This window comes from Rhinolophus sinicus, chromosome 6 (assembly GCF_057876585.1).
Source record: "Rhinolophus sinicus isolate RSI-liver-muscle chromosome 6, RSI-T2T, whole genome shotgun sequence".
Lineage (NCBI taxonomy): Eukaryota > Metazoa > Chordata > Mammalia > Chiroptera > Rhinolophidae > Rhinolophus > Rhinolophus sinicus.
Window position 1 is genome coordinate 43,757,538 of NC_142506.1, and position 11,715 is coordinate 43,769,252.

General features: G+C 51.7%; 1 protein-coding gene across 1 annotated transcript in view; it reads left to right on the forward strand.

Moving 5' to 3' along the window:
* Nucleotides 1-11,405, forward strand: part of CAPN9 (calpain 9) — a 42,701-nt gene extending 31,296 nt beyond the window's left edge. The window contains exons 14-20 of the mRNA XM_019757380.3: nucleotides 1,067-1,124; nucleotides 2,607-2,671; nucleotides 3,140-3,208; nucleotides 3,520-3,598; nucleotides 5,451-5,567; nucleotides 7,959-8,017; nucleotides 10,919-11,405. Coding sequence (XP_019612939.3) covers nucleotides 1,067-1,124; nucleotides 2,607-2,671; nucleotides 3,140-3,208; nucleotides 3,520-3,598; nucleotides 5,451-5,567; nucleotides 7,959-8,017; nucleotides 10,919-10,945 — 474 coding nt within the window. The 3' untranslated portion in view covers nucleotides 10,946-11,405. The remainder of the gene's footprint in view (nucleotides 1-1,066; nucleotides 1,125-2,606; nucleotides 2,672-3,139; nucleotides 3,209-3,519; nucleotides 3,599-5,450; nucleotides 5,568-7,958; nucleotides 8,018-10,918) is intronic.
* The last annotated feature ends 310 nt before the right edge of the window (nucleotides 11,406-11,715 follow it).

Consider the following 11,715-nt stretch of genomic DNA (forward strand, 5'->3'; position numbering starts at 1 on the left):
GGAAGACACCTCAACCTGGACACACAGCCCTAATGGTGGGGTTCTAGGCACTGGAATAAACAAGCAGGTCAGGGAGGCTTGGGGGATGGTCTGGGGTGGAGAAAAGTGTGGACCCGTGGGGCTTTGTCCAAACCAGCAGAGTGGCCGACTGCAGCCTTGGACAGGCAAGCGGGTGGGGGTGGAAGAGAACAATTGGTTCCCAGCCTCGGGAGCCACCTGGAGGACTGGCCTGGGTCAGGAGGGACATGGGGAGTGGGGGGAGTAGAAGTTGCTGGAAATGGAGATCTGGGTTTGGAAGGTGAGAGTCATTCAGCCTTTGTTAATAGTTCCAGTCCAGTCCCGCTCTTCTTCCGACCAGCTGGGCGGCTTGCACATTTGGCCCCATCTCTCTTGCTTCCTCCGTTCAGTGGGGGCTTGGGCTATGTCAGTGATTCTTCACTGGGGCCAAACATCCCAAACCCCAACCCCCAGGCCTCAGAAGCCCCAGGGGTGGGACCTCGGCAGACATATGTGAAAATACCTCCACAGGCTATTTGCTGGTTTGCTTGTTCAGGCATCCAGGAGAATGCAGATTTCCTCATTGAGAGGCCTGGGGTGGGGGCTGAGACTGCATTTTTAATAGGCATCTAAGTGCAGTGGATGGTGGGAGTTAGTGAGATTTAGTGGAAATTCTTAGGTTAATGGTTCTGAAATTCACCCCTAGAGATTTTGAAAATAAGAGCCATACTCCCAGGTCTTCTGACTGAAATGGTGCCCAAGGTAAGCCCCTTGTGGCATTTTTAAAGTTCTCCAGGCGGTGCTGCTGTGCAGGGGCTGAGAGACTTGGGCCCTAACGTCCCAAGAATCATCGAGATGTTTTAGCTCAGGGGCTGGGAGGCATGCCTGGCCGCCCAGTTTTCCTGGCCCTTTCAGGGTTGGGTCTTGCCAAGTCCCTGAGATGTGAGTGGGGCTGTAGCAGGCTCCTGAAGGCCCATGTGTCACTTGAGCCAAATCAACCTCAGAACTGAAAGAAACTCACCAAGAAGGTGCTGGGGGCCATACAAAGCAATTGTCTCCACTTCCACAGGACATGGAGGTGGCCGCAGAGGAACTTGAATATGTTTTGAATGCAGTGCTTCGAAAGAGTAAGTGCGCACACCTCCCAGCCACTGTCAAGGACCCCAGGGCTCCCAGGAGGGGACACCTGCCAGGGGCGCTCCCCGCCTGGGTCTCCTCCACCTCCCTGCCTCCCCCTCCCTGCTCCTCAGAGTCACAGACCTGCTTCCCAGGACTGACATTAGATAAACTTTAAAATGGCTTCAGTTACTTATTTCCCGGTCACAAAAATGATGCAGGTCTGTGGTAGAAAATACTAAAAACTGGAGAAAAGCCTAGTGACAAAGAGGAAAATGACCCATCATCTCACTACCCATGAGTAACCACTGCTAACGTGTGTGTCTTCATGTATGCATGTAGTATGTGTCATCTATGTGTGTGTGTGTATATTTACCCACACATAATCGGTATTAAATTATAGATACAATTTTATATTTAAATACAACAACATTGAGATGTAATTCACATACTATACAATTCACTCATTAAAAGTACAGAATTCAGTGGGTTCTCGTATGTTCACAGAGGTGTGCAACCATCACCACAATCAACTTAGGACATTTTATCTCTACAGAAAGAAACTCTGTGCCCAGTCGCTCCCCGTTTCCCCCGGCCCCTGGCCACCACTCGTCTGTTTTCTGTCTGTATAGGTTTCCTTGTTCTCAACTTTTCATACAAAAGGGACCACTTAAGATGTGACCCCTTTGTGATTGGCCTCTTTCACTTCGCAGAGTGTGTTCAAGGTTCACTCACGGTGCCGCCTGTCCGTGCTGCTCCACGTTTCTTTCTGGCTGGATAACAGTCCATTGTACGACACACCGTGCTTTGCTCGTCCACGCCTCCCCTGGTGGGCACTGGTGCGGGCCGTTATGAATAATGCTGCCATGAGCATTCGAGCAGTTATCTGTGGGGACACGTTTTCATTTCTCTTGGGTATATAGCTAAGAGAACTGCTGGGCTACATGGTAACTGTACAGCTAATGTTTTAAAGAGCTTTCCGACTACTTTCCCAAGTCACTTTTGCATTTCCATTCAGTGTCTGAGTGTTCAAATTCTCCGATAATTTTAAATCCTCCCTTTTAAACTCAGTTTTTATGAGCATTTCTCCAGATCATTAAATATGCTTCAAAACCATGATCCTTAAGGATTATGACATAACATAATCTAACTTAGTGTCCAAACTCTTCCACTGGTCATTTATATCATTTCTAAGTTTTTGCCATTATAAATAACCTGATGATAAAAATCTTAATTGGTAATTCTTTGGTTAGGATTCATAAATTAGGATAAATGGATGGAAGGATATTCTCATTTTTAAGGCTTTTTTCCTATTTTGCAAATTTTCCTCCCAAAAGGCCATGTCAATTTCTACTCTCATCCGCCTCCTAAGAGAGTGACCACGTCATCACCCTCACCAGCCCAGATCTAACCACACTGTGGGGCTTTCAGCAGATGAGAATAGGCTTACTTTGTCAGGGTCAACTGAATTCTGCATTCATGTGTGATTTCAGAAAAGGACATCAAATTCGAGAAGCTGAGCCTGATTTCCTGTAAAAACATCATTTCTCTAATGGACGTATCCTTCCAAATACATGGGCAGAAATAGATTCTAAGTGTTTGTAGTGCACACCTTCCTAGAACGTGGCACTCTTACCCAGCAGAAAGTCTTTTTCTTGGGGAATAAACAAAGCCTGGGAGACACCTGCCTCTGGGATTGGAACAGAGGCAAGAGCCACGGACTGTCTGGGGTGGCATGGGGAATATTTCTGAAAGGACTTGGGGAACTTTGGAGTCCTGTCCAAGGGAATGAAGAAGTTGTGCATTTTTTTGAACCTTTTGGTGCCACCGCCATCTCACCTCTGCCACGGCCCCTCTTCAGAGATTCATGGGCCAATAATGCAACCCCTCCCGCGGAGCCCGGAACTTGTTCCCCATGACCCCATGCCAGCCCACTGCCTCTCCCCTCCCACATCCCAGGCAGGAGGTCCCGTGAGGAGCCTTGGGCTGAAACGCGCTCACGTCTTCCTTAACGCGCTGGGCACAGACCAGTGGCAACGGGAAGCTAGAGTTTGATGAATTCAAAGTGTTCTGGGACAAACTGAAGACGTGGATGGTATGTATCTGGCCAGCGCATGCATCTGGGGGCTCGGACAGGCCCAGGACAGAAGGGACTTTAAAAGGCCCAAGTGCTGCCAGCTGGAGGATTTGTTTAGAAAGGGCAAAGTGGGGAGGTCACGGTGGAATCCTGGAACTCACTTCTGGCGCTTACGGAGGGCCTGCCCCAAGCACTGCCTCTGGGCCCTTGGGGCGACGTGGGGGAATCTCTGGTCCCCTCCACCCCTCCCCCACCCCCGTGCTGGTGGTCCCCCAGTTACGCCTGTCGGTGAGCTCCTGGTCCCCACGGCCTTGGGTCTCCTCCCACAGGACCTTTTCCGGCAGTTTGATGTCGACAAATCTGGCACCATGTCTTCCTACGAGCTGCGGTCCGCGCTGAAAGCCGCAGGTAAAGAAGAGCCTGGAATGTCAGGCTCGGGCTGACTGTGCCAGCTGCTGTCTGGGTGGCCCCTCGCTTCTCACGCCCAAGGAGGTGGCGGGTCTTTGACTTGAGTCTTCTTCAGGGCCCAGAACCTTTAGTGACAGAGCCAGGCCTCAGACTCAGGACTCTCACACATGCGAGGCCTGTTTTGAACCATGGTGCAATACTGGCAGGAATCCTTAAAACACATCCACCAAGGATGAAACTAGCCTGACCCCGAGGCTTCCCAGCCTCTGGCCAAGCAGTTACGTGAGAGCCGGTGGTGGCAAGCCGCCGTGCTTCCAAACCTGCAGCTTCTGCTTTCAGATGGCGATGCTCACCGATGAGGCAGAGCAAGCCCATCTGTGTTCTGAGTTGGGAAGAGCTCACAGAGCTCACGTCCCGTCTGCTACCTGTGGCTTTGTCGCTGGCTTTGTTACCCCAAGGCTCAATCCCAACCACATGATTCAGTTATATTTATACCTGTCTCCCTGCGTGAAGGGTAGGTTCCAGGTGGCGTTCCTAGCTCCCCAGCAGTCATTGCCATGGCAACCCGAGTCTCTGGGGCTCAGCTGCCCTCTGCATGTAGCTGTGGATTGGACAGCCACTATGGCTTCATAAACATACCCAGGCCCTGCCAAGGCTTGTAATCTGGTTCCCTCCCAGGGAAAGCAAGTATCTGGAGACACTGTCAGCTTCATGGTCTCATAAAGGAACACAGTGCATAAAATCAGGACCATCTGGGGTCTGATGTGAGGGAGGAGGAAACCAGACTAGCTATAAATCAATGCCACAGATGATATTTTCTTAGGGGCTGGAGACCTCGTTTCCAGGGCAGGACGACAGAGCAGGGGACAAAGGGAGCCCTTTGGGGGAAGGGGTGTGACCACGTCTTTTCCATCCTAACTTGGGGAAAAGAGGAGGAGAGCTGGTGCCAAGGTCCTGGGCATTGCCAGCAGCCAGCCCCCCACCCCTACCCCACCATTCCATGCAGGCTCCAGAAGCTGCTCTGCCTCTGGTTGGCCTCCTGTCTGGAGTAGGGCTGAGGAGGCAGGAAGACCCAAGTGAACTTGGTAGCAATACTTCCAACATTCTCTGGAAAGTGAGCACGCACGCAGCCTGAATGAGAGGGGGCCAAAGTCATCCAACTGCCTGGTCCGGCCGGTTAGAACGCAAAGCATTAAATATTGGATCAGAAAGGAACTGTACCTCATCTCAACCTTCATTCAACCAATGGGGAAACCGAAGGCTGGAGAAGGGAAGGAAACCGCCTGTGGCCTGAGCAGCTCCAGGCTCAAACGCAAATCCCACCCTGGCCTGGCGTTCCCGGTCTGTCACCCACTGTGGGCAGCAGCACGCCTGCTGAGAAGCACAGCCTCTAGAACCCCCAACACCTTTAGATTGAAACACCCTTGAGATATATCCACTTATTGCAGGTGTCATGGCTGGAACCCTCCCGGGCCCGGCAGAAGCCGGAAGCGGGCTCGGACATGGAAGTAAAGGAGAGGCTAGTGAGGAATGAAGTGGCACTCGGACAATGTCCACTGTTAAGTTCCCCCAAGTGAGGCTTCCTGAAAAGTCCCTGAGACACGATGGGTGATGTAGGCATCAAAACCAAGACCATGAATGAACTCATTAAACACAGAAGCCACAGCTGTGAATTTACCTGCACCACCACGCCCAACACAGACACACTCTGTCACACCACATTCAAACTGAGGACAGAGCGCCCTCTGGGTCTGGGAGCTCCTTTTCATTGCTTTGCCCCTCAGCTGGCTGGTGCTCTCCCGAGGGGCCCCTTGGGATTCAGCCATGCTGTCTCCTCTTGCTTCCCCACCAGGCTTTCAGCTGAGCAGTCACCTCCTGCAGCTGATCGTCCTCAGGTTTGCAGACGAGGAGCTCCAACTGTGCTTTGACGACTTCCTCAACTGCCTGGTCCGGCTGGAGAACGCCAGCCGTGAGTGCTCGGTGGGGCCGCGGTGGGGCCGCGGTGGGGTGCACGTCCTCAGCCCCAGGGGAGAATCCACCTCCCCCAGCCACCTTCCAGGAGTGTGTAAGAAACAACCTGCCAAAGTTATGGCAAAGGCAGGCCACAGAGAGCCGTTGTCAGATCTCTGTGATGAGTGTGGGTAGCTGAGGGGCGGGAAAGTGTGCATCTCCTCAGCACTGCCTCAGTTATAATAGTGGTTCTCTAGACAGACATCCAGTGTCTTGGTGGGAGGGTGACAGAGCCCCTGCCTCATGTCTGAGAAAGGATGGATTTCCGGTCAAATCCCCTCACAGCACTCAGAGTCGGAGGGGTCTCTCCCCACCCCCTCTACACCCGCCTGTGTGTCCTGTAAGCCCTAGACGCTGACCTGGTTACCTTGAGCAAGATTTGTTACCCTGACAAAGGAGAGAGATTGTGTGTAGGTGGTCCTTAGAGTTTGAAGTTTACTATCATATTGTCCCAAAGCTGAAACTGAATGAAGTGTGTCCGGGGGCCTGTCACTCAGCACCAGGGCAGCTGCCATGGAGTGCTGTCTGTGCAGGGGACAGTGCCCCATGCCCCTGAGGGGGCCCATGCTTGCTATAACACCCTGGTGTCACCACCTGGAGTCTTCATAACTTTTGAACAAGGGGTCTGTATTCCATTTTGTACGGGGCCATGCAAATTATGGAGCCAGTCCTGTGGGCATTTCCTCAGGTATGTTTGCTGGGGGACCTCTGGCACTTGCTAAGCCCCGGCAGGGTCTGTGCTTCAGGGTTCCGAGCTGCTAGCACTCCCTGGGGACCCATGTCGTCATTTCCTGGCAGCAGGTCTTCATGGACTGGAAGCTCCGGGAGGGCCTTCCTTAGTGGGCAGTGGGCCACACGTGTCCACTGCCACTGCTGATCTGGGAGAGGCGAGCAGGCCTGAAGGGCACTGGGTGTCTAGCCCGGAGGCTGGGCTTCCTCCAGGTGTTGCCAGCAGTTAGAAACGCGTTTTACAGAGACCCTCTGGAAAGTCATCAGACCTACGGTGGTCAAACCTGGCCTAGAAATTAGGAGATGTGACGGCGTCTCTCCCAACTGCCCTTTTCCTTTCTAAATCCCCTCAGACGCAAGCTTTCCATGGGGCGTTCAGCTTGTTCTCGTAACCCAGGAACACTGGGGAGAAGGTGCTTCAGGCTTCACCTACCTGGGATCCTCATGTTAGATTCATCACCTGGAGAACTTTTAAAAATACCAGGGCTCGGGCTTTGCCCCAGGATTGTTTTAACTTTTTCTTCCAGAAATGTTTAGTCATATTCTGCAGCATGTAGAATAATAATCAGTCCCCATGCGCCCTCCGCCAGCGCATCTCAAACTTTGCCACGTATTACAGTCCCTGGGGGAGCTTCAAAATTTGATGACCAGGCTGCTCAGTAGACCGACTAAATTAGAACCAAGGGGAAAGGGGGACACACAGCGTCAGTACTGAGACATTCCCAGGTAGCTCCAGCCTCCACAATTATGATCTTGTAATCTTTTTCATATGTTCCCCTGACAGACACATTTTCCCCCTGAATAATAATTCATAATAGTAACAGATCTCAGAAATTCAGTCCTTTCGTCTGTAAGTACCTCTAACAGACAGACTTGTTTTTCGCATAATCGTCATCCCTTTCCACAGCGCACAGAATCCTCAGTAGGTCCTTCACTTCATCTAAGACCTGGCCCAGACCCGGTCCTCTTCCCACATTGGCTGGGTCAGATCTCTCTGCGCTTCACTTCTGGGTTCTGTCTCCTTTGTTCTATGACAGCCCCTCCCGCTTTCTGTTGTGTTTCTAAAGCTGGCACAGTGGCGTCCAGGGGAAGCCAAGGTTGACTGGCCTCACCCTTCGACTGAGATTGGAGAGAATGGTCACTTTCTCAGGTTATTCGGGGCGTAGACCCAGCGTCCCTCTCCGACAGGCCTCCTATGTGTGGGAGCACCAGCAGTGCTCACCTCCTCATAAGGGACCAGTACGCTTTCAAGACTCACACAGAGGCTATGCACCTGTGCTTTTCCTCTGGGAAGCAGGGCCGTGGGTTGCAAGGGGCCTGTAGCCCAAAAGAGCTAAGGTGGGGAGATGGTTTAGATCCAGGAGCTGGCTGGATATTGTCGATGGCACATGCCACCCCGTGCTCAGGCCACTGGTTTCCACCATCACAGGAATTTAAGAGCTTTCACCCTTTGCGGGGAATCCCAGTGAGTGTGGCCAGTGCCCCAGAAGGCCCTTGCTGGCCACCAGGTGGAGCAGCACCCCCACAGGCCTCATGGAATGCCCCTGGGTTGTGGGGAACTAGCTGAGCCTGTGGAGGAGCTGTCCCTGCAGTGACGCCATTGTCTTGTGTCTCCCCTCAGGGGTGTTCCAGGCTCTCAGTACGAAGAACAAGGAGTTCATTCATCTCAACATAAATGAGGTATGACCAAGCCAGACCCTCCACGCAGGGACCCAGCCAGGGCTAAGCGAATCCACACCCATAAACGTCTACTGAACACATGACTACATGCGAGGGTAACATTTAGCCGTGGGGGTGACAACAGTAAAATTGCTAATATTTTTGGTGTAGTATGCATTAGCAGTCAATATATAATCCTTACAATCATCTTATGAGTTGGGGACTAACAATATCCCCATTTTGCAGAGGTGGAAACTGAGGCACAGAGAGATTAACCACCTGGAACTGAGTGAGCAAGCAAACCCTGCCTTCTCCTTGTCCACTTTCTGCCATATGGAATCCTCAACCTACCTGCCTGCTGGATTCCAATTTGTTCACTGCCTCTTGCTCACGCTGTCCTCTGGAACTCAAGATTCTTGGGGGGGGGGGGGGGGTGCGTGTATGTGCACATATCCATGCACACACCTCAAAAATCCTGAGAAATACACAACTTTTAAGAGAAAGCTGATCACAGCAAAAATGATGGAGGGGAGAGTATGATCCAAGTTCCAGAGGCTTGGAAGAGGCGACTCAGGTGTGGATAGCCCTCTCCCCTGCCCAGGTGTGAATAGCCCTCTCCCCTGCCCAGGTGAGGACAGCCCCCTCCCCTGCCCAGCGTGTTCCCAGGACCAGCACATGGGCACCATCTAGGGGAGTTCATTAGAAATGCAGTGCCCTGTGGTGGTTATACACAATAATACTGTGATAAATTTCAAAGTTGCTAAGAAACTAGATCTTAACTGTTCTCGCTACAAAAAAGAAATGATAATCATGTGACATGATGGATAATCATGTGACATGATGTTAGCTAGTGCCACAGTGGTAATCACATTGCGGGATATAAATGTATCAAATCAACCCGCTGCCTCTTCACCTTCAGCAGTTACATGTCAATCTCTGTTGATGGACAGGAACAGAGAAGTGCAGAGTACCAGGCCAACTCCAGACCTGCTGGGTCCTGTCTCATGTTAGCAGGATCCCCAGTGAGTCCTAAACACCTAAAGGTTGAGGACTTGGTGAGACAGAGTCCTGCCCGAAGGCAGGGGGTCACTCGGGACGCTTTCCTTCCACAGTTCCTGTGATTTCTATTTCCATGTTTTCCTTTCTGTCCATATGTCTTTCTGGCCAGCTCTGCTCTCCCTGGACCCAGCGGTACAGAGCCAGGTGGACAGCGTCCCCTTCCCCACCTCTGAGCTCTTTGACCTCCCACCCATTTCCATGCTCACATCACACACGTCGTCTCATTTCCAGTCATTAGTAACTTAGGATTTGGGTACCATTTATTGACTATTCTGAAATAAAGAGGTTGATGACAGCATGTCTTAGACAGCGAATGGCCCTGCTGCCCCCACCCCCCGTGTTCTGATTTGGTCAATCCACCTGCTCTGTGCCTCAGTTTCACCATTTGCAGAAAGAGATCTAAGCCTTAATCTTACACCAAAAGTTTGCTTTATAGTAATATCATATAATTTGGCAATTTATTATGTTGAGTCGTCACTACTGTTCCCATGTGCGTATCCCAGACCCCTGGGTGTATTATAATCACACTGAGAGCAGACACTGTGCATGCTCCTTTCCTGGTATTCTCTTTCACCTTTAGCATGGATCACACATTCCATTAACATAACTTCTCTGATCGGTAACTATATAAAACACCCCAGGATTCCAAAGAAAGATGTGCCTATTCAAACTAGTCTCTTACAAAAACAAGAGGAATCCCTGGACCCACCTTTATTTCTCATTTACTTCACGGTTGTGCCACTAATAAGCATGAAAAAAAAGTGTGACTGTGCCACCTGTCTGTGCACAGTGCACAGGGAGAGCAGGTGGGCTTGGTAGTCAATAGACTCTTCACCAAAGGCCCAAAGTACCAGAACCTGGAGAAAGCATCCCATTGCTTCAGGTCCAAGGTGTTACTTCCAACCCAAGTGCGCACAGGTGTGGGGGCTGCAATGAGAGTCTTTCTCCTGCCCCCGTTGCCTCAACAGACCCAAGTCATTCAGTGTAAGCGCTTGCCCCTGGCCCATAGCTAACACCCCCCAAGACAACAGGACACATGAGTCCTCTCCCCTTTAACCTGCTGCCATCCTAACTCCAGCAGCATGTTAGCGTTTCCTGGGGAGATTTTAAGCCCCAATGGCTCGGCCATGCCCCAGACCAATTAAATCCAAATCTTGGGGGGGAAAGGGAGCCAGACACTGATATTTTAAAAATTCCCCTCATAAGTCCAGTGTGCGGCCAAGTTCAAGAGTCACTGTTTTAAACACCCCACCCCACCCCACCTAGGAAACACTCTGGGTCCGTGTGTCTTCCTCCATCCAACTGCCTGCCATGACCCAGGCCTTGGCTTAGGCTGTGCTCAGGAGGGCAGAGAGGAGAGGAAAAACCATCTCCCATCACCATGGTCCCCCAAGTCACCATGTGACGAGAGGATTGAGGGAGGGGGGGGCACAGGGCGGACGAGAGCCGGACGAGCTCTGTGCTGCTTCTCCATGTTTCTGTCTCCAGCAGCCTCTGTGATGGAGGGTCACCTCTCTCCTCAAGGCCAGGGGACCCCTCATCAAGAGGAGAAGGCGCTGTATGCCGCCCTGCCTGTGGTGCCTTGGGAAGGCTGTCTGCTTCCGCAGGGAGAAAGCACGTTTCCTCTCTCTCTCCGCCATCCGCACTTGACTTGTGCTTGCTCAGAAAGGGTTCAGGAAGTCCGGAAAACTTCAAGTGCTGAGAATTAATTTTTTAAAAAATATTTCATGTTGAGGCGGAAGTCCATGTTTTCAGGCAAAATGATCAGATGGCATAGGTCCTGAGACATAAACCGGGACCATTCCTGAGGTCAGTGGGGAATAGAGGGGAAATCAGCCCCTCTCTCTCTCTCTCCCTTCCCAGTTCATCAGCCTGACAATGAACATTTGAGGTTTCCCGGTGGGACACAGCCCACCCAGCTGAGAGCTGACTTCTGACCGTGAACTTCAGAGCGTCCCCTGGCTGGAGCCGGCATGCCCATGGCTCTCACCCCTTCTGCTGCCCTCTCCTCCCTCCAGCCCCCACATCATACTGATCTGGGAAGAATGAAATGGGCTCAGCTGTGCTCTCTGATTTTATGCTACTTTTTGTACAGTCACTGCCCTGAGATGGCTGATACCACCACCTGTGCCTTACGTCTAGGTCCAGGCATCTCAAGCAAGTCCTTCTTCTTCCCCCACCTCCTCCTATTACTCATTATTCCAAGTTCTAGTGCACAGAACCATGGCTTGTGTAGCTTCTATCATTGTACTCCAGCGTCCTGTACAGAACAGTGGTTTTATAAATGTGGCTGTGGCCCAAGATGACAAGGGAAGGGCGGGGGGTCATCATTAAAGCATTTTTTCCATCACCAGGATGTCTCCTTACTGGAACAAACATCAGGGGATCCTGGGTGCTCACTGCTAAGAGTGAGAAAGCATGGAACTGTCTACTCCCTCCTCTGAGAGCTGGCAACTCAGACAGTCTCTGTCCAGTCCAGACGGTGTTTGTGCCCACGGTATTGGGGACAGAAAAGCCAAAGCAAGGTTGTTTCTCCCCAAGGAGTCCAGATCCCGGTCAGACGTGTGTCATTTCTCTCCACCACGATGGGAACGGAGGGCAGGGAGAGGCCGTGCACTCGCAACCCCCAGACACTGAACAGGAAATCCCACCCAGCTGGA